At 47.6% G+C, this 20,822-nt stretch overlaps 1 protein-coding gene across 1 annotated transcript; it reads right to left on the bottom strand.

Moving 5' to 3' along the window:
- Positions 1 to 308: 308 nt before the first annotated feature.
- On the bottom strand, positions 309 to 19,579 carry cd109 (CD109 molecule). Its single transcript, XM_088001715.1, has 32 exons — positions 19,313 to 19,579; positions 19,207 to 19,235; positions 18,891 to 19,127; positions 18,438 to 18,563; positions 16,334 to 16,373; positions 16,168 to 16,249; positions 16,001 to 16,094; positions 15,805 to 15,931; positions 15,241 to 15,350; positions 14,915 to 15,160; positions 13,207 to 13,308; positions 12,865 to 12,927; positions 12,621 to 12,794; positions 12,316 to 12,468; positions 12,135 to 12,206; positions 11,972 to 12,038; positions 11,242 to 11,359; positions 10,813 to 10,930; positions 10,618 to 10,731; positions 7,887 to 8,105; positions 7,285 to 7,417; positions 6,732 to 6,908; positions 6,579 to 6,660; positions 6,283 to 6,511; positions 6,032 to 6,203; positions 5,764 to 5,954; positions 5,511 to 5,666; positions 3,703 to 3,768; positions 3,514 to 3,635; positions 2,752 to 2,908; positions 2,557 to 2,659; positions 309 to 1,694 (listed from the first exon to the last, which is right to left on the bottom strand). Exons 1-32 carry the CDS (start codon positions 19,554 to 19,556, stop codon positions 1,498 to 1,500), a joined length of 4,320 nt encoding a protein of 1,439 aa, XP_087857841.1. The 5' UTR covers positions 19,557 to 19,579; the 3' UTR covers positions 309 to 1,497.
- Between the last annotated feature and the right edge of the window lie 1,243 nt (positions 19,580 to 20,822).

The following is a 20,822-nucleotide window of genomic DNA, read 5'->3' as shown; positions in this document are numbered from 1 at the left end:
GGCCCACCTGGGCATGCTGGCTGGGTTTGCAACATTATTCATTCATTCATAAATCTCAGTGTTTTTATGGTTGTGCTTTAGCTTCAAACTAAACTCAGATTTAGTTCACAAACATATTTAGTTTTAAAATAATTATGAGATTCAAAGTAAACATTTAGCTTCGAAATATAATATTTAGTTTGAAACTGCAGCATTTATGACTAAATAATGAATCCCATGCTAACAGCTAACAACCCAAAACATCAGAGAAACTCATCCAGGCGTTTTAGTGGCTTGAATTGATCTTAATGCATTGATTGATAACTGGATCAGTTGATTGATCAGTTTTTATTTTAATTAAACTTCATGTTGAATATTATTGATCATTTTCTCCATAATCAGAGTAAACATCTCCATCAGATCCCTGGAGGTGTCTGCACCGGGTTTAACCAGAGTGATGATGATGATGAAGGTCCATCTGTGAAGCCAGGCTGCCCCCTACCGGCGGAGCTGAGAATTTAGATAGAAAATAAAAATAAAACACCGGATTAAAATTAAACACATATTCCTGCTGTTATTAGAGGTCAGATCAAGAAGGTTGTTGTTAAAGAACCTGCTGCTGTTCTGATGGAATGGCGTTGCCATGGCGATGAACCTGTGCTTGGACTCACCTGGACCTCCATTCAGGTCATCATGAGACAAACAGATCCGGTTTAGAAACAACCTGATAAAGTATTCAACCCCTGACCTTTAAGTGTTTAACACGTGGATGAACAAAATATTAAAATTTCAAATAAGTTCAATAAAAATATTTGATATTTATTCATCCGAGTTTGACAGATTAATATGAGCTTTTGCTAAAACTTCTCATTTGTTTCGTTTTCGGCTGTTTGAGACGTTTTGAGCTTCAATGTTTTGGACCGAACCTTCAGAGGTTCTGCAGTAACTTCACTTCCCAGCTGGGGGGCGCATTAATAAAAGCTAAAATAGTAGCTCACATGCTAACTGCTAATCCTGAAGCTAACCGCAAATCCTAAAGCTAACCGCTAATCCTGAAGCTAACTGCTAATCCTGAAGCTAACCGCTAATCCTGAAGCTAACTGCTAATCCTGAAGCTAACTGCTAATCCTGAAGCTAACTGCTTAGCTGTTCCTGGAGGTTCTGGTCGATGTGGCCAGGCCTCCTGATGAATACATGAAATATTAAAATCCATTTTCTGCTTTTAGCCAAAGATTCAGTGACTTGTATGAGCTGAAAGCTCATCCTTAACCTCCTGTTTGTCTGCTTTAATTAGGCCGTTCAGCTCTGAGCCACAAACACCCCTAACGACCTGAAGATGCAAACATGTCCGCCGATTCCTCTGATCCAGATCTGCTTCAGACTGAGCACCAACTTTATTCTAGATTTATTCCTGAAAACCCGAAGAAGCCAGAGGAAGAAATTCAGCCAAACTCAGAATCTCTCACATGTATTATTATTTAACCCGCTGCAGGACGGAAGGCCAGCTGGCTGCTGCCTTCAGGCGCTGAAGATGACGAAGAGGAGCAGCAGCGCGGGCAGGAAATGGCGCAGCAGGAAGTGGCGGCTGCAGCGCGACGCGGCGTTCAGCTCGTAGTCGTTGTTCGCTCGGCACCGGCTGCAGTCCTCTCCGCAGAAGGAGCAGGAGGAGACGTCGCTCCGCAAAGACGACCGGTACGACCGCACCGTCCTGCGCCCTGCAGGGGGCGCCAGAGCCCAGAATCAGCTGCACTGTCTGCACTTCACTCTTCAGATCAATTCAGTTTATTATCATTTAAAGTAGCTAATTATTCAGATTTAAAGTGAAACTCATTAATATTCAGTAATTTGCAGTTTGTCTTTAAATCGGCAGAAATGGATGCAGAAGAAAATCTGGGATTCCTGAGAGAAAGTTAGTACACCCCATGAAAATCTTTAGATGTGTGAATATTTTTAATATTTTAACAATATTGTGAACGTCAAGTAAAATAATAAATATTTTAAAATTTTCAGTATAATGCCAATAAAACTAACATTTCTGGTGATGCATAAATTAGTACACCCCAGAGGAAAATTATACTGAAATAATTATTAGTTATTTAGCCTGTCAGGAGAGCAAAACGCAGATTTTCACCATGTCATTCATTCATTTATAGATATAGTTTGAAACTAAATATTTACTTTACCAGCTAAATATTGAGCTAGCTAAAAAGTGTTAGCTAGCTGGCAGCTAGCTAAATATTTAGCACTCAGCTAGCTAAGTATCTAGCTAAATACTTTTCTAGTTGAGTGCTAACTATTTAGTTATCTCTGCGCTAAACATTAAGCTAATATGCAAATATGGAAGTGTACTATCAAAATAAAAGCTGGGTGTTGATATTCTATATAAACTGCTGTGGACACTGATGATCTCTGCTGCTAAATGTCTGGATTTAAAACGGCTCATCTTGGCTTCAGGCTGAAATGTTGAAGCAACACCAAGCGATTCGAGAAGCAGGAGCTCAGAAGACCCAGCTTTTATTTTGGTAGTCCACTTTCGGGTCCAAGCCCGGCTCTTCAGCAGAACCATCAGAACCTTACGTGGCTCGTAGTAGTCGTAAACGCTGACCGAGGCTTCCTGGACCCGGGCCACCTTGAACTCCACCAGCAGCGGGACGAGCAGACACGATTCCTGGGTCGACACCTGCAGAACCAGAACCAGACAGAACCGCGGTTAGTTCTGGAGCCCAAACAGAACCAGACAGAACTGGCCAGCCGGATCAGGTGTCAGCTCACAGAGTCCAGGTACAGAACCGCCCTCCCCGGCTCGGTCTCCACTCGCTTCACGGCGCCGCCCAGCGGTACCAGGTCCGGTTGGGCGCTGAAGCCGCTCAGCAGACCCACCTCCATCAGAACCATCCCCGTCTCATTCAGGCCCAAGTGGCGGGCCAGGCTGAGGGCCGCAGAACCAGAACCAGTTAGAACCCGAACAAACCGGGCCACAAAGCAGCAGAAAGATTCTGAGTCTGTCAAAATTTTATTTATCTGTTTAAAAAAGTAAATTTAAATTTAATTCATCTGAATTTATGAAAAGTAGAAAATAATAAAGAATCTACATTTTAAATAAAGATAATAAAAAACATTCACACAAAAATAAAATGTCTTAAATTTCCAAAAATATTTCAGGAAATTTACATTTTTACAAAACAGAAAAAAAGATGATTATTATATGTTTAGGTATTTAAATTCAATCGATTTTCCTACATTTGCAAAAATGAAATGAATATTTAAAATAAAACCAGTAAATAACAACTGAATAAATATAAACTTACACAAATAAATAAAAAAGTTAAATATTTCTGGAAATTTAAATGTTTTCAACTTTATTTTATTTACTTTTTTAATTTTGAAAATTAAAAATCTCCTGATTTTTTTCATGATTTGACTCTTTACAGTCAGAGAAATAAATGATGTCAGGAACAGAATCGGTCCACAGTGACAGCAGGTGGGTCATGTGACCTCCTGACCTGGTGCAGGTGGGTCATGTGACCTCCTGACCTGGTGCAGACGAACAGGTGAGCCTCGTTCTGCTCCTCAAACAGCGCCACCTTCAGGTAAAACGCTTCGTGTTCTTCGGCGCCCCTCCTCCTCAGCAGCTCCTCGTTGTAAAACACGTTGAGCTGAAAAAGAGACGAAGGTGAGGAAGAAGCAGCAGGGGGCGCCGTTACCATGGAGGCAAGCAGGTACCTGGAGCAGAGCGAGTCCACGACCCGACGCCGTCACCTGCAGGTCCAGAACCGGTTCTGGATCAATCTGGAAAAAGACAGTTTAAACATTTAAAGACCCGAAGCTGCCGAGTCAGCAGAGACTGGGACCAGAATGGGACCAGACTGGGACCAGAATGAGATCAGACTGGGACCAGAATGGGATCAGACTGGGACCAGAATGAGATCAGACTGGGACCAGAATGAGATCAGACTGGGACCAGACTGGGACCAGAATGAGATCAGACTGGGACCAGACTGGGACCAGAATGAGATCAGACTGGGACCAGACTGGGACCAGAATGAGACCAGAATGAGATCAGACTGGGATCAGACTGGGACTAGACTGGGACCAGAATGAGACCAGAATGAGATCAGACTGGGACCAGAATGAGACCAGAATGAGATCAGACTGGGACCAGAATGAGACCAGAATGAGATCAGACTGGGACCAGAATGAGATCAGACTGGGATCAGACTGGGACTAGACTGGGACCAGAATGAGATCAGACTGGGACCAGACTGGGACCAGAATGAGATCAGACTGGGATCAGACTGGGACTAGACTGGGACCAGAATGAGACCAGAATGAGATCAGACTGGGACCAGACTGGGACTAGACTGGGACCAGAATGGGACCAGAATGGGATCAGACTGGGACCAGAATGAGACCAGAATGGGACCAGACTGGGACCAGAATGAGATCAGACTGGGACCAGACTGGGACCAGAATGGGACCAGACTGGGACCAGAATGAGATCAGACTGGGACCAGACTGGGACTAGACTGGGACCAGAATGAGACCAGAATGAGATCAGACTGGGACCAGAATGACATCAGACTGGGACCAGAATGGGACCAGAATGAGACCAGAATGGGTCCAGACTGGGACCAGAATGAGACCAGAATGGGTCCAGACTGGGACCAGAGTGGGATCAGACTGGGACCAGAGTGGGACCAGAATGAGATCAGACTGGGACCAGACTGGGACCAGAATGAGATCAGACTGGGACCAGAATGGGACCAGAATGGGACCAGACTGGGATCAGACTGGGACCAGAATGAGATCAGACTGGGACCAGAATGAGACCAGAATGGGACCAGAATGAGATCAGACTGGGACCAGAATGAAATGAGATCAGACTGGGACCAGAATGAGACCAGAATGGGACCAGAATGAGATCAGACTGGGACCAGAATGAGACCAGAATGGGACCAGAATGGGACCAGACTGGGACTAGACTGGGACCAGAATGAGATAAGACTGGGATCAGACTGGGACCAGAATGGGATCAGACTGGGACCAGAATGGGATCAGACTGGGACCAAAATGGGACCAGACTGGGATCAGACTGGGACCAGAATGAGACCAGAATGAGATCAGACTGGGACCAGAAGAGATCAGACTGGGACCAGAATGAGATCAGACTGGGACCAGACTGGGACCAGAATGGGATCAGACTGGGACTAGACTGGGACCAGAATGAGATAAGACTGGGATCAGACTGGGACCAGAATGGGATCAGACTGGGACCAGAATGAGACCAGAATGAGATCAGACTGGGACCAGAATGGGACCAGAATGACACTAGTTGTCAGGAGTGTTTGGTTCTGTTTGGTTCTGGAGTTTGTAGACGGTCCCACATTGAACCTCTGATCTTTGGCAGAACTTCTGGCCCAGATTATCGTTCATCGGTCGGATCGACCTGGTGCCAGACGCCGCTCACGAATATCCGACTGGAAACTAACTTCACTGCGGTAATTTTAATGGTTCATCGTCTCCATGGTTACCTGGCGACTCTGGAGCAGCAGGAAGTTGTTCTGGTCGATGTGGAAGGAGGTGACGACGCCCGAGTCCCCGTTGGTTACCGTGACGTCCAGGTCGGAGTGCTCTGACCCCTGCAGAGCGGCGAAGGCGGACAGAGCCTGCAGAGCCACCACCGTGTCCTGGACAGAGGGGAGGGAAAAGAGGCACTGAACTGGTCTGAAACCGGTTTAAACTGGGTATAAACCCAGTTTAAACCGGTTTATGCCGGTTCCGGACCTGCGTGCTGCCGTATCCTCCCAGGTGGTTCCTCTGCTGGCTCAGCCACTGCATCAGACTCAGACCTTCGTCGACCCGATTCAGTTTGTAGAGAGAAAGCAGAACGTAGGACGCTATCTCGATGTCTGCCGAGCAAGGTTGCCATGACGATGATAGGCCAGCGTCAGGTGACGACCAGGTCGGGACGCCGTCTGCTGTCAGAGAGACAGAGCAGGAAGTCATACCCAACGTCTCCAACCGCGTCGGGAGGAAGAGCCAATGAACGTACCCCTCAGGTCAGCTCGGCCAATCAGACGGTTGAGCGCGGCGTGGGAGGCGGGGCTTCCTGCCAGGGCCAGAGCGTAGCTGAGCAGGCTCAGGCTGTAGTTGCTGGAGACGCCCTGGTCCAGCCGGGCCTCCAGGTAGCCGAGGGCAGAGGTCACCTGGGGGGCGTACTGCGCCTGGCAGACAGAGAGCAGGGCGGCAGCTCGTCAGCACCGCTCGCACCGATTGAACCAGAACCGGGTCGGACCCGCTCACCCTGATGTAGCCGTCCTCCAGGAGGGCGACCAGGACGTAGGCGGTGAGGGACACGGGTCCGTCCAGGCCGCCCTGCAGCTCGGAGTGGATCACGGTTCCGGGCTCCGCCGCGGCGCCGCCCGCCGCCCGCTGCGCCGCCAGCCACGCCGCCGCGCTCTCCAGAACCCGGCCGTCCACGCCAACCCACGGCCGCGCCTGCAGCAGGCAGCGCAGCACGAAGGCCGTCAGCCTGCGCAGAGAGACGGTCAGAGGAGGTTCTGGTCCGGTTCTGGTCCGGTCCCGGTACCGAATCCTACCAGGTGCTGCCTGACGAGTCCTGCTGGCCGAAGGCGCTAAAGGAGCCGTCGGCCCGCTGGTAGGACAGCTGCCGCTCATAACCTGCCGGAGAACAGAACCATCACGACCCGGTTCACGTCTGGGGAAGGTTCTGTTGGTTCTGGGTGTGCTACCTTTCAGCATGTAGTCAGTGGCCCGGTTCTGCAGCGCCGGGTCCAGCGGGCCTCTGGCGCTGAGGTACCGCAGGACGTAGACATTTGGAGCGAAGTGGATCATGTTCTGCTCCCCGCAGCCGAACGGCATCTGGACCAGCGAGTCCAGACCGCTGATGGACGGGCCCAGCAGGTCGCCTTCAGCACACACAGGTTAGACAGGCTGAACGGACCGGAACCAGGACACTAACGGTTCCGATCCAAACTAACAAACAGAAACAGCAGCGACAGAACCGGAAGAGACGTTGTGGTCCCAGTGACGGGCCGGTTCCCACCTGGTCCTTCATTTTGGTCTGATAATAAAATGTTAAAAGTTTTTCACTCATTAAAAAAATTAAGTTGCTTTTAAAGGGTTAAAAACCCAGAAAGTCCAGAATATTTGACCAAGTTAATAATTAGAGAAATTAGAGAAATAGAAGTTGATCAGTTTGACCCAGATAGAGAAAATCATTCAGCACCAGCCCGTGCGGTCCGGTTGGACCCGGGTCCTAACAGAACCATCAGGTCAACGTACCGATGGCCGACACCGAGACGCGCTGGCTGCCGTCCACCACGCCTGCAGGGAACCGGAACGCCACGGAACCGGAGCGGCTGGCGGGGAGATCCAGGAGGAGGGAAGAGGAGAAGCTCTGAGGCCGACCTTCAGCCTGACGGAGCAGGGAACAGAGAAGGACGTGATGACGTCAGGAACATGGAGGTTTTCTCTTCTGGTTCTGCTAAATAAAGTTGGTTCATTTTTCTCACTTCTGAAGAAAATTTAAAAATATTCACAACTTCAAACATTCAGGGTTTTATTAGGATTTCTGGGCCTAACTGAGGAACAGGGGAGCCCCCTTTATGCTGTCGACCTAAATAAAATGGCCTCCAGCAGTCAGCTGCTTAGTGATCAGGTCCACCTGCAGTGGTTCTGTTTCTGGTTCTGGTTCTGCAGAGGACAACCAGCATCATGGAGACCATTTCTTAAACTTTAAAATTATATCCTGAGAACTTAAGTTTATCAAGTCCTGCTACAGATTCTCAGTCTGGACTTTAACTAGGCCATTCTGACCCGTGAGTCAGCTCTGAGAGTGGACGGGGTGTGAATACTTTTGCAGAGTGTTTTGTTCCTCCTCCCACCTTAACCAGGACGGTTGTGCGAACGAAGTCGGCCGCCGCGGAGGACACGGCCTTCACGGCGATGGGGACGTCTCCCAGGACCAGAGGCCTGATGGGAACCAGGACGGTGGCGCCGCCCTCCGGCTCCACCAGGAGGCGCCGCACGCTGGCCATGGCGACCGCCTCGCTGTCCGGGAACACGAACTCGAAGGCGTCGCTCTCTGCGACGATCACGGTGACCTGGAGACAGACAGACGGACGGAGACACGCCCGGATCGGATTCAGCCCTAAAGAAAGCTGGCAGGACGTGTTTCTGGGTCGGAACCGCCCGGTTCATTCACCGCTGAAATCAGACGCCATCAGTGTTCCTGATGACGCGCGGAAATATTAGACAGTAGAAGAAGAAAATAAAGAAGAGCTTCTGCCCCGCCCTGCAGATGAAACCACAGACATGAATACTAGACCCTCACTGAGCGCTGAGATCTACGTTACGTCGCCGCCATCTTGTATGTGGCAGCAGAGGATCGGAGCTCCTTCAGTCCTGTTCTGTGTTTCAACCGTTTTACGAAACAAACTGGATTCATTGGCTTTACCTTCCACAGGTAAGGATGAAAGATCAGAATTACTTTGCAGCCAGAAACTCGCTTCTAAACAACCGAGAAATATTTCCTATGTAGCTAAATTGGCCCGAAATAACCGCTGATTGTTAGCATAGCAGCTAACGTTTTCATACTGTGTTCTAATGAGAGCTGATGAGAAACCGCTGTTAGAGGAGAAGTTCATTAGAAACCAGAGGATTTAGTGAGGAAAGATCAGTCAGGATCAGAGCTGGAGCTGCTGCTCTTCAGTCTGTTTCCAGCTCAGCTTCTCCATGTCGGTATTTAGCTATAAAGATGCTACGAGTCAGAGCCCAACATGCTGAAAATGGCTTGTTATGAATGTCAAGGAAACATATATGTAGTTTCTATTTTGGATCATTTCTCTTTTATCCTCGGCTTCAGCCTGAGAACCAGGACGTCTCAGAAGTCATTGAGTTCTCCCAGTGAGACCAGCAGACTGAAGCCTGTGACCAGTGTTCCCAGTATAATAAATAAATGTTTTATTCTTTCACTTTTTGTGTATTTTTTAAATATCTCAATCTGAAGTATTAGTGTATTAATACAGCTTATGTAATGAAATAAGAATAATTTATTCTGTTAGAATTATTTTCACTCTTTGCTGTCAATAGCAGAGTTGACGTATAATAAATATTTTTTCTCTGGAAAAAAGTAAGAAAAATATGTAGTTTAATGTTTGACAATGACTGATTTATAGATCAAAAGTCATTTCTCAATAATGTATAAAAAATAAATACAAGAAAATAATTTATTTCTTGTCTTGAAACGTTAAATGTAGATTAAATTATGGAATTATGTAAATATGTCCTTTAAACACTGTAAAAATGTCTGTTCATCAACGTTAATATAAAAATGATCAGAATCATTTCTATCAAATAAAACATTGAGCTCTTTATCAGAAATGCCCCAAAACATTAAATAATCACATCCAAAGTTAGAAACTGTCTTTAGTCATTTCTCTGATTGCCAAATATATTAATGTGTGAGAAAATGTGTCAATGACAGGAATTAATTTAAAATACTTTGTAGAACGGCACTTTGTGAAGTTCGGTCCATTTACCTGTATTAGCTTACTGGGAGAGATGCCACATTCAATATGGCGGACGCTGTGACGTATTGCAGCAACGGGCCGACCCGCTCCATGACCTCTGACCCGCTCCATGACCTCTGACCCGCTCCATGACCTCTGACCCGTTCCATGACCTCTGACCCGCTCCATGACCTCTGACCCGTTCCATGACCTCTGACCCGCTCCATGACCTCTGACCCGTTCCATGACCTCTGACCCGCTCCATGACCTCTGACCCGCTCCATGACCTCTGACCCGCTCCATGACCTCTGACCCGCTCCATGAGGTGTCTACGTGTTCATGTCTATGGATGAAACCACTTCAGATGATCTTAACTCTGATTTTCCTGCTAAATCAGGTGTTTCCGAACATTTTCTGCCCCCCATCGATTACAGTAGGGAGAGTTGGACTCTGGTTGAACGATGGAGGGGCTGCAGAGGAGACTTCCTGTTATACTCTCCAGAACAAACAGTGTTCTTCATTGTTGGTGTTTTTTCCCCCCCGTTCATCCATACCGCTTCCCACGCCACCCCTGCATTGGCCCCACAGTTTGGGAACCTCTGTGCTAAATAATGACGCTGTTCTCACCTCATTAATGATCAATAAATTAATAATAATTAGTTAGTTTGTTTCTGCTGCATTTCTTCTGCTTTTGCTTTTTTCAGCTCATTAAACTGCTGTTAGATTCTGGCTAACGCTAGTTACTGCTAACGCTAGTTAGCCACAATCTACAGAAAACGACAGTGAGAACTAGTGATGGGCACCGCTAACTAAATAGCTAGCTGCGCTAACCCTAAACACTAAACATAAGTTCTGCTCCCGTTAAAGCGCTGTACCAGATAAATATTTAGCAGAAGCTAATGCTAAATAGCTATACTGACACCATGTTTAGCACAAGCTAGTGATAAAATAATATAAAGACAGTAATTAGTTAATGCTAAAGTGCTACATCAACACAACATTTAGCAGATGCTAATGCGTAAGTACTATAAAGACAGTAATTAGTGGAAGCTATGCTAAGTGCTAGGATGCTGTGGCTTTACTGGGAGCAGCTCTGCAGACTGACCTCCAGCTCCTCTTGGAGGTAGTTGAACAGAACCACCTCCAGAACCAGCTCTTCTCCTCTGATGATGTAGGCAGGAAGGTTCAGGGACAGGAAGAAGTCCTGGAACACTGTGAGCTACAGGAGGAGTCACAGAGTCGATGAGAAGAGGTTCTGATCCGCTGCATCCCAACCAGCTGCAGGAGGTTCTGGGAATACCTCTGCCGGTTTCTCTGTGAGTCCCAGACCCAGATTCTCCGACACGACAAAGGCGGAGGCCGTCCAGGTGGTGATGCTGTCAGGAACCGGCAGAGGAATCTGCATCCTGTCGGAATCCCTGCAGAAACATTTCAGGTCACATTCAGACGGGAAAACCAAGGAGGAACGTTTGGGTCCCACAACCGGGACAGAACCACAAGGTTCACGTCTATATCCCCCACCTTTACCTGATTCAACACACCTGAACTAAAAGAATAAACCATTAACTGGGTTCTGCAGAACCCGAAGACAAACTGAGGAGACCAGTCAAGATGTTCTGTAGCCAAAAACCTCTAAAAGAAAATCTAAAAGCTGCTCCTCTACCAGCAGCGGACTGGTACCAAAAGGTTTAGAGGTCAGATACTGGTTCTGAAAGCTGAGCATCATCACCCTGTGTTGACGTCCATCCAGACCCAGGTCTCTGGAAAGTTCTGGCGCTGGTTAGGTTCTGGTTGTTTCCTGAAATGTTCCCCGTCCATCTGGAGGAAGAAACCCGGATCATCTCCTGCTGATCAGAACACAAATATTAGTTTCAGTAGTGAGAAGAAGATCCAACTAATTATTAATTATCATTTGATTCTCAGCAAACATCTGCAGCTCCACAGTGGATCAGCAGGCAGGCCAACCCGGTAGAACCTCCAACGAGTCCCATTGCTCTGCTGGGAGGTCTGAAATGTTTTCCTCTCTGGTGGATGATGGACTGTGGGTGGTCTGGCGGTGACCTTTGACCTTTTCCAGGTTGATGATTTAAAGTGAGGAGAAAATCTTTTTTTTTTCCTTGTGGCCTTTATTTGAGAGTGAACTGAGAGGAAAGTGGGTAATGGGAGAGGGGGAAGACATGTGGCAAAGGCCGGGAATCGAACCTGCGACAGCTGCGTCGAGAACTAAGGCGTCCATATGTGGTTTGTGCTGAACTCCTGCGCCACCACAGGACCCAAGTCAGGAGAAAATCTGACGGAAACTGAATCAGTCCTTAAATAAGTCCAGGACTGAAGCAGGAACCGAGTTAGACCTGCTGAGGATCAGATGGTTCTGAGGCTAAGAACCGGACCTGGGTCAGGACCTGGACCAGGTCTTGTAGTGATGCTGTGAAGGAAAAGCTGCTCAGTAAGCTACTTACTGAGCAGCGGCCATGTTGGATCCTCTCTGGGCACGCTGGCGTCGGTCATCACAGTCAGGTCACATGTCTGCGGGAGCAAAGCTCAGGTTAGTTCTGCTGTTCTGGAACCGGACCGGCTGGTTCTGGATGAATGGAACCGGGTCAGGTTTCTGATGAGGATCACCTGGAAAACAGAGAACGGATCTCCCATTGTCTTCCCATCGCTGAGGGCGTCGTCCGTCATCTGCTCCCGCACCTGGAAACAGCAGAAAGAACCAATCAGAACCAATTAAAACCAGTAAGAACCAGTTTGGTTGTTGGTTCTGAGTTCTGGTGAGATCAAATGCTGTATTGGCGGTTCTGACCGTTTCCATGGTGATGTCGTTGTTTGACCCCGCCCACCGCGTGGCTTTGTCGACCACCAAGATCCCGACAAGAGAGTCCGGTTCCTCCACCGACACCTTCAGGGTCACGACCTCCGCCGGCTTCAGCAGGTCGCTGCTCCAACTCAGAGACACCTGCAGACCACAGGATGACCAGTCGATCACTGATTGGTGGATCACAGGATGACCAGTCGATCACTGATTGGTGGATCACAGGATGACCAGTCGATCACTGATTGGTGGGAAAACATGACGCTGTGTCAGGAAGTCCAGAGCAGGTGGGTGACCTTGTTCTGCAGGAAGTGTGTGATGGGCAGATGGATGACATCATTGATGACCTCACCGCCAGGATGGACACAATAAACGACGATGGAGGCCAGAGGAGCCCAGGACGCCTCAGGAACCAGACTCACATCACCTGAGCTCCTCCCAGCAGAAACCACCTGACCTCTGGACTTCACCTGCAGACATGGAGCATCAGCAAGGCATCATGGGTAGGAAACGCTCCGGGCTCCAGGAGAAGATGCTCACCAAGTAGTGAACGTCAGGAATCTGAAAATTCTTCTCAACCCTCAACCGAAGACGGGAACCAACCTGGAGGAGACGGAGAAGAAAAAACCAGATGGATGATGGATGGATTGTAAAATCTTTCTTTCATGTTTTTCCCATAATGCACCTCTGCTCCTGCTGTTATTGAGAATGAGTGAATGAGTGAACGTTGACATTAATCCTGTTCAGTTGTTAAAGTCTGAAGCTCTGACCGAATGAGGAACAGAGAGGTCAAAGGTCAGCAGCCTGTGGTTCAGATGTTCAGTTTTCACCGACAGATTGAGGAATCACTCCAGATGTTTCTGGATGTGTGAAGAGGGTTACCTGGGCAGGTGAGGAGGGTTTCTGGACCTGCAGGTAGGCGCGGCTCTTTGAGCGGAAGCTCCTGTCCACAGAAAGTGTCTTCTCACAGTCCTCCAAAGAAACCTGGAGAAAAATAAAATCAGATGAGAAAATCCTGAAGGAAACAGGAAAGACCTGTAAGTATTCAGGCAACTGACATCTGCCCTGTAACCATGGCAACGTCATCTCAGCGTCAGAGAAAAGATAAAGTTACTAGAGATGATGAAGCAGTTCAGTTTTTCTAGCTGTTATTTTGATATATTTAGCTAGTAGCATAAATATTTAGTGGTTTGGGTTGGTTTGAGGTTGGTTTGGGTTGGTTGGGGTTGGTTTGGGTTGGTTTGGGGTTGGTTTGGGTTGGTTTGGGTTGTTTGGGGTTGGTTTGGGTTGGTTTGGGGTTGGTTTGGGTTGGTTTGGGGTTGGTTTGAGGTTGGTTTGGGGTTGGTTTGGGTTGGTTGGGGTTGGTTTGGGTTGGTTTGGGGTTGGTTTGAGGTTGGTTTGGGTTGGTTGGGGTTGGTTTGGGTTGGTTTGGGGTTGGTTTGAGGTTGGTTTGGGGTTGGTTTGGGTTGGTTTGGGGTTGGTTTGGGTTGGTTTGGGGTTGGTTTGGGGTTGGTTTGGGGTTGGTTTGAGGTTGGTTTGGGGTTGGTTTGGGTTGGTTGGGGTTGGTTTGGGTTGGTTTGGGGTTGGTTTGAGGTTGGTTTGGGTTGGTTGGGGTTGGTTTGGGTTGGTTTGGGGTTGGTTTGAGGTTGGTTTGGGGTTGGTTTGGGTTGGTTTGGGGTTGGTTTGGGGTTGGTTTGGGTTGGTTTGGGTTGGTTTGGGTTGGTTTGAGGTTGGTTTGGGTTGGTTTGGGTTAGTTGGGGTTGGTTGGGGTTGGTTTGAGGTTGGTTTGGTTTGGTTTGGGTTGGTTTGGGTTGGTTTGGGTTGGTTTGGGGTTGGTTTGAGGTTGGTTTGGTTTGGTTTGGGTTGGTTTGGGTTGGTTTGGGTTGGTTGGGGTTGGTTGGGGTTGGTTGGGGTTGGGAGCCCGCCTGTTGTTCCTGGACCCCAGGCTGTTTTATTTAGGCTGGAGAGACCGGTGGAGGGGAGGTTTATTTGTGTGTTTTTGTTGGGAGCTGCTGGGTGTGTTTAATTGTCCTTTTATTATTTCTCCTCCAATCAGTCTATTTTATTCAAATGGGTTTTAACTAGACTAGACCAGGCGGCTCCTGGTGCCAGCATAGAGATTTGTTTTAGCTTGTCTCTGTCGACTCGGGCCCTTCACTCAGGGCCTCAGTTAATTCTTATTCATTCTTATCAGAATGAAGGTTTTTTCAAAGCAGGACAGAGGTTTTCCTGACGTTCTCTGCTGACTGACCCAAAGTCACATTTAGTTCTGAAAATAAATATTTACTGTGGAGCTACACATTTAGTGTGCTAGCTCCTAGCTAAATATTTCATTAGCAAGCTAAATACACAGCCTGGAACTATGATATTTATGAGTGTATGAAGAACATGGTGGCAATTTGACTGAACACTCATTTTTTTCTCTACATAAACTAAAATGTTGCTGTTCAGTTTTGACAGTGTAACTTCCCAGACTTCCTTTCTAAAGCAAGTTTGATCTTTTCAAACATTTAAAAATAAATGCTGAGTTAAAAGAAGCCTGGATGTCGTTTCTGTGAATCTCCTGAGTTTAATGTTGCAGTGTTCTTACCTCCACAGTGAGGCGCTGTGTGTCCTTCTGGACCTGGATGTGCAGAGGGACCAGTCCGTCCACCGGGACAGGCAGCTCCATGTCCTCTGAGGACGACTCGTCCCGATCCATCCATGAGGAATCTGAACTGTTCTTTGGGAAAAGAATCTGTTGGTCCACCGTCTCTCGGCTCCGCTGCTGCTTCACCGACACGCGGAGCTTCCTCTGGTGCTGCAGCGGCTCGCCGTTATACGTCGACACTTTCAGCTGCAGGAGGAGGAACAAGCTGCTGGTTACAGAGCATCAAGGACAGAGGAAAGTTCTGGTTCTGGTTCTGGTTCCCTTACAGTGCCGCTGAAGCTGAGAGACGGCCTGAGGACTTTAGGAAAGTCTTCAAAGGTAACGGAGAATCTGCTTTTAGCCAGAGCGACGCTCACTGTGCTGTTACAGGTCAGACCTGCAGAGAATCACTCAGCTCAGCAGGTCCCCACGGTAACCATGGTAACCACGGTAACCACGGAAACCAGCCTGTGTGGAAAGTATTCACCCCCCCTGGCCTGAACAATCTGCATTAGATTCACGTCAGAAACAGACTGCTGATGTTTCTGGATCGTTGTTCAGCAGCTGAAGGCCCAGAGCATCACACTGCCACCACCGTGTCCGACTGCATGTTCTGGTTCCGACGCTCTCATTAATAAAAGCTCCACTTTTCTGTCTTTCATCAGGATGTTTCTGGGTCTTCGTGTTCCTTCGGGTCAGCAGTGGCTCTGGTTCTGGAGGCCGTTTGACCTCTGACCCTGAGGAGGCCTTTCTCACAGCTTGAACGTTTTCCCTCATAAATGAAATCACTTTTTTGAATCAGGTTGTTTTTCTGAAGCTTTTGTCTGAGAGGTGAGGTGGAGCGCTGTTACCTGTCAGGTGTTCGGTCACAGACACCTGGACGCTCAGGACGTCGGCCCGCTGGTCCTGGATCAACATTCGGCTCCACGACGGAGAAAACCGAGAAACATCAAACCTGAACTTCCCAGATCCGTCCATCTGGAGGAAAACTGGATTTTAGGACAATTTCCCAACATTTTGCATTAAATCTTGTCTTCGCTTCCTGACCTCCGCCTCCTCGCTGTGAGTCTCATTGTCGCCGTGGTAACGGTGGCTGAAGGTGACGACCATGCGTCCGCGGACAGGTTTGCCGTAGAAGTACCTGGAACAGAACACGGCAGGTCCAGTTTCATCGGGAACCCAGAACGTCCCTCAGAGACCAGGACAGGCCTCACTTTGCAGAGACGAAGCCTTTCAGGACGTCCTCCCAGTGGACCACGTCCGGGACTTTGACTAGAACCTCGAACTTGGGCAGAACTGGAAAGAAGCAGACAGGAAGTGGGTCAGAGTCTCTGCGGTTGGTTCTGCTCAGCTAACGGTGAGGAAGAGGAGCAGACATACCATAATAATCCACGCTGAAACGCTTCACACTGGAAACTCCCTTCAAACACACAAACCAGCAGAGTTACTGGGAGGACACTGGTTATAGACTGGGCTGACTCCCTGCTCCTGATCCGGTCAGCAGGTCTGAACCCGGATCAGGACTCTAGAACAAAATCTTCTTCCTCCTTTTGCCTCCATTTTGAGCTTCTGTGTGAATCTGGATAGAAACTTTATTGATGCTTAACGAGAATCTTTGACGTTGTTGAAATGTTTGATTTGGCACAAAGATGAGATGAAGCAAAACTTCTCATGTAGCGCTTTAGCATCAGCTTCAGCTAAATACCGTGTGGTCTAGCGCTTTAGCATCAGCTTCAGCTAAATACCGTGTGGTCTAGCGCTTTAGCATCAGCTTCAGCTAAATACCGTGTGGTCTAGCGCTTTAGCATTGGCTTCAGCTAAATACCGTGTGGTCTAGCGCTTTAGCATCAGCTTCAGCTAAATACCGTGTGGTCTAGCGCTTTAGCATTAGCTTCAGCTAAATACCGTGTGGTCTAGCGCTTTAGCATCAGCTTCAGCTAAATACCGTGTGGTCTAGCGCTTTAGCATTAGCTTCAGCTAAATACCGTGTGGTCTAGCGCTTTAGCATTAGCTTCAGCTAAATACCGTGTGGTCTAGCGCTTTAGCATTAGCTTCAGCTAAATACCGTGTGGTCTAGCGCTTTAGCATCAGCTTCAGCTAAATACCGTGTGGTCTAGCGCTTTAGCATCAGCTTCAGCTAAATACCGTGTGGTCTAGCGCTTTAGCATTGGCTTCAGCTAAATACCGTGTGGTCTAGCGCTTTAGCATTAGCTTCAGCTAAATACCGTGTGGTCTAGCGCTTTAGCATTGGCTTCAGCTAAATACCGTGTGGTCTAGCGCTTTAGCATCAGCTTCAGCTAAATACCGTGTGGTCTAGCGCTTTAGCATTAGCTTCAGCTAAATACCGTGTGGTCTAGCGCTTTAGCATCAGCTTCAGCTAAATACCGTGTGGTCTAGCGCTTTAGCATTAGCTTCAGCTAAATACCGTGTGGTCTAGCGCTTTAGCATCAGCTTCAGCTAAATACCGTGTGGTCTAGCGCTTTAGCATTAGCTTCAGCTAAATACCGTGTGGTCTAGCGCTTTAGCATCAGCTTCAGCTAAATACCGTGTGGTCTAGCGCTTTAGCATTAGCTTCAGCTAAATACCGTGTGGTCTAGCGCTTTAGCATCAGCTTCAGCTAAATACCGTGTGGTCTAGCACTTTAGCATTAGCTTCAGCTAAATACCGTGTGGTCTAGCCCTTTAGCATCAGCTTCAGCTAAATACCGTGTGGTCTAGCGCTTTAGCATTAGCTTCAGCTAAATACCGTGTGGTCTAGCACTTTAGCATTAGCTTCAGCTAAATACCGTGTGGTCTAGCACTTTAGCATTAGCTTCAGCTAAATACCGTGTGGTCTAGCACTTTAGAATCAGCTTCAGCTAAATACCATGTGGTCTAGCACTTTAGCATTAGCTTCAGCTAAATACCGTGTGGTCTAGCACTTTAGCATCAGCTTCAGCTAAATACCGTGTGGTCTTGCACTTTAGCATTAGCTTCAGCTAAATACCGTGTGGTCTATCGCTTTAGCATCAGCTTCAGCTAAATACCATGTGGTCTAGCACTTTAGCATTAGCTTCAGCTAAATACCATGTGGTCTGGCGCTTTAGCATTAGCTTCAGCTAAATACCATGTGGTCTAGTGCTTTAGCATTAGCTTCAGCTAAATACCGTGTGGTCTAGCGCTTTAGCATTATATCTGAGATGCTAGCTTCAGGTTCTGCTGTTGTTGGGAAGTCAAACATGGTTTTTTGTCCCAGAGGACAAAAACTGAGAAAACATTTCAATCCTCATTTCTACTTTAAATCGGAGAGAAAATTTTTTGTTTACTAATTATTATTATTTTAGTATAAAATTTAATTTTCAGATCAAAAAAAGAATTAAATCTGTAAAAATGATTTGAAAGTCCTCTTGAGATGCTGAACCCATTTAAATAGTTTTAACAGTTCTGATTCAACAGGTTCATGCGGTTCTTCTTCTGCTGTTAAATGAACGTCAGCCCAAGCGTACCTTGATGGTGGCCATGATGCTCCACTCGCCCAGCGGGGGGTTCTCCGACAGCTGGAACTCTGTGGACACCACACCCAGGACGCCGTCTTTGTCCAGCCACTGTCTCAGAAGGTTTCCTCTCGGATCCTGCATCAGAAAACCGCACTGAAGTATTCACACCCCTAAGCCTTTCTAAACATGTCCTGTTCCAACACCAACACAGAATAACACTAACTCCCTTCGGTGAAGCATGGTGGAGGCAGCATCATTGCTGTGGGAAGACGGAAGGAGTAAGACCTGAGACTGGGCTAGAGGTTCTCTTTGGGTTTTATATAAAAGCACGCCACACTTTTCAGATTTCTGTCCCGGCTTTGTGTTGGTTTCTCTCATCAAACCCTCAACATGGTTCTGCATGTTGAGGGTTTGAAGTTTAGGGATTCTGTTGGGTTCTGATTGAACGGAGTTGCGCCTCACTCGGATCAGAACGTCTGCCGGTTCGGAACAGGGCTTCCCGTCGGAGCGAACCGACACGGTTCGGATCTTCACCATCTGGCCCGGCAGGTAGCGCGGCTGGTTGGTCTGGATGAAGGTGGAGACGCCCCGGGGGTCCACATGCAGCTCCGTGGAGTTGGAGAAGAGCTGCACCGAACCGCGGCGACCTCTGACCTTTAGGGTGTAGGTCCGTCCGGGGCTGGACCCGACTTGGTGGATCTACCGAGATAAAGAGTGTACCTCAGGATGATCAGGAGACCCGGATGTTTCCGGAACCAGAGAAGGGTTCGGAGCTTACAGCAGGCAGGGTCAGCAGCCTGGTGGATCCTGCGGGAAAACATGCGGTTAAAGTTCTGATCCGAAACCAATCACCGACCCAAAACGGTTCCGAACTCATCATACACCTCCTTTAATCGTGGTGGAGTTGGAGGACAGCGTCTCGTTCTCATAGACGATCTCAGCGGAGACGGAGACGGACGAGGAGCCCAAGATGGTGACCGACACCGAGGAGGGGAGACCGGGCCGGAGCCCCGCGGGGGCCAGCAGCAGGTAGGACGGCTGGGAGTCCGGTTCGGGGTCGGAGTTGGGTCGGGTGACGGGGCTGGTGACGTTCCAAGCGTCCGGCCTGGAGAACCAGAGGACGGACATCAGAGTCCGGATCGGACCTCCAGGTTTTTATTTCAGTTCTTTCATCAGACAAACTCAGATTGCTGCTGATCAACCAGAACCACCGGCCCGTTTAAACACTTTCTGGTCCAAACGAACCGGAACAATCTCGAAACATGTGATGTGATTTATTTACACATGAATCTGTTAAAGTGGGAGAAACAATAAAAACATGGTTGAACGTCACAACGTTCTCACTTTATTCTCGTCATTTAATTTCCCCCTAATTTGGTCCGAGAACAAACAGTCTGAATCAGCGGTCCGTGGACCGGTACCGGTTCACGGACCGAGGGTTGGGGACCACTGGTCTAAATAATAAATAAAAATGTGAAGAAAAAAAATCAAAAATATAAATTGTTTAATGCTAAAAAGTAAAGACCAATTATTTACTTTACATAAATAGAAAACTAATTAGCAAAAACGAATAACAGACTCAAATGATTTGGTGATGAAATAAATATTAGTTATTAAAATGTTAAATTTAAAACAATATTTCAAAGACAACCTAACAATTATTTTAAAAAACAGATAATTGATCAAAATGAATTTATTAAAATCTTAATATTTCTACAGATAGTTCCGTGTCCCTCCAGGTGAGGTTACCTGTCGCTGCTGTTCGGAGCTGCAGCGGGGATGAGGAAGACTCCGCACAGCCACAGCAGAGCCTTCATCATGGCGGAAGTTCGTCTGAAGCCGCTGAGCTCAGCAGCGGCCTTCACACCTGAGCGGTGGCCACGCCCCCTACACCTGCTGAGCGCGGCAGATGAACAGTTCAGGTCCTGAGGAGCTTTAACCCTTTACCTGCTGCTTCTGGCGGAACCAGAGCTCTGACCTGCTGGACCTCTAACCCGTCCAGAACCCAGCAGGTTCTGGTTCTAGAAACCCACAACATTTTAGACTGGATTATCACACTTATCTGATTTTTTTCTTGTTTTGAGCAGAACTTTGGTGAACTTTAAATGTACAATAGAAATAAACTTTGACTTGACTTTTGCATTTATTTATTGGTTGTTTTTTATGTTTATCTGCAAGTTGTTATTTTTGGATATTTTTGTTTGTACTTTTTGTATTTATTTATTCTTCTAGTTACTGTCGTTTCCTTCTTTTATCCTTCTACACGGACCTGTGCATTAAACTGACTCATGCTGACTGAAACACTGGTTGATTATCGGGTCAGCAGAGAATTTGCCTGGAAGCTCAAGCAGGTCACATGTTTAAGCTCATGTTGATGGGTATTTTTCGTGAACC

Source organism: Poecilia mexicana, unplaced genomic scaffold (genome assembly GCF_051168715.1).
Source record: "Poecilia mexicana isolate PSO_F unplaced genomic scaffold, ASM5116871v1 scaffold_21, whole genome shotgun sequence".
In the NCBI taxonomy this organism is placed as follows: Eukaryota; Metazoa; Chordata; class Actinopteri; order Cyprinodontiformes; family Poeciliidae; genus Poecilia; species Poecilia mexicana.
Note: the sequence above shows the minus strand (reverse complement) of the source record. Positions and strands in the feature narration are given on the sequence as shown.

Excerpts from the sequence above, each read along its gene's own strand:
- cd109 (XM_088001715.1), bottom strand. The coding sequence starts at position 19,556 with ATGTCCGTCCTCTGGTTCTCCAGGCCGGACGCTTGGAACGTCACCAGC. Across the intron at positions 10,732-10,812 it reads TCACAGAGAAACCGGCAGAG|CTCACAGTGTTCCAGGACTT; the intron begins GTATTCCCAGAA and ends CTCCTCCTGTAG. Across the intron at positions 7,418-7,886 it reads GCACAACCGTCCTGGTTAAG|GCTGAAGGTCGGCCTCAGAG; the intron begins GTGGGAGGAGGA and ends CTGCTCCGTCAG.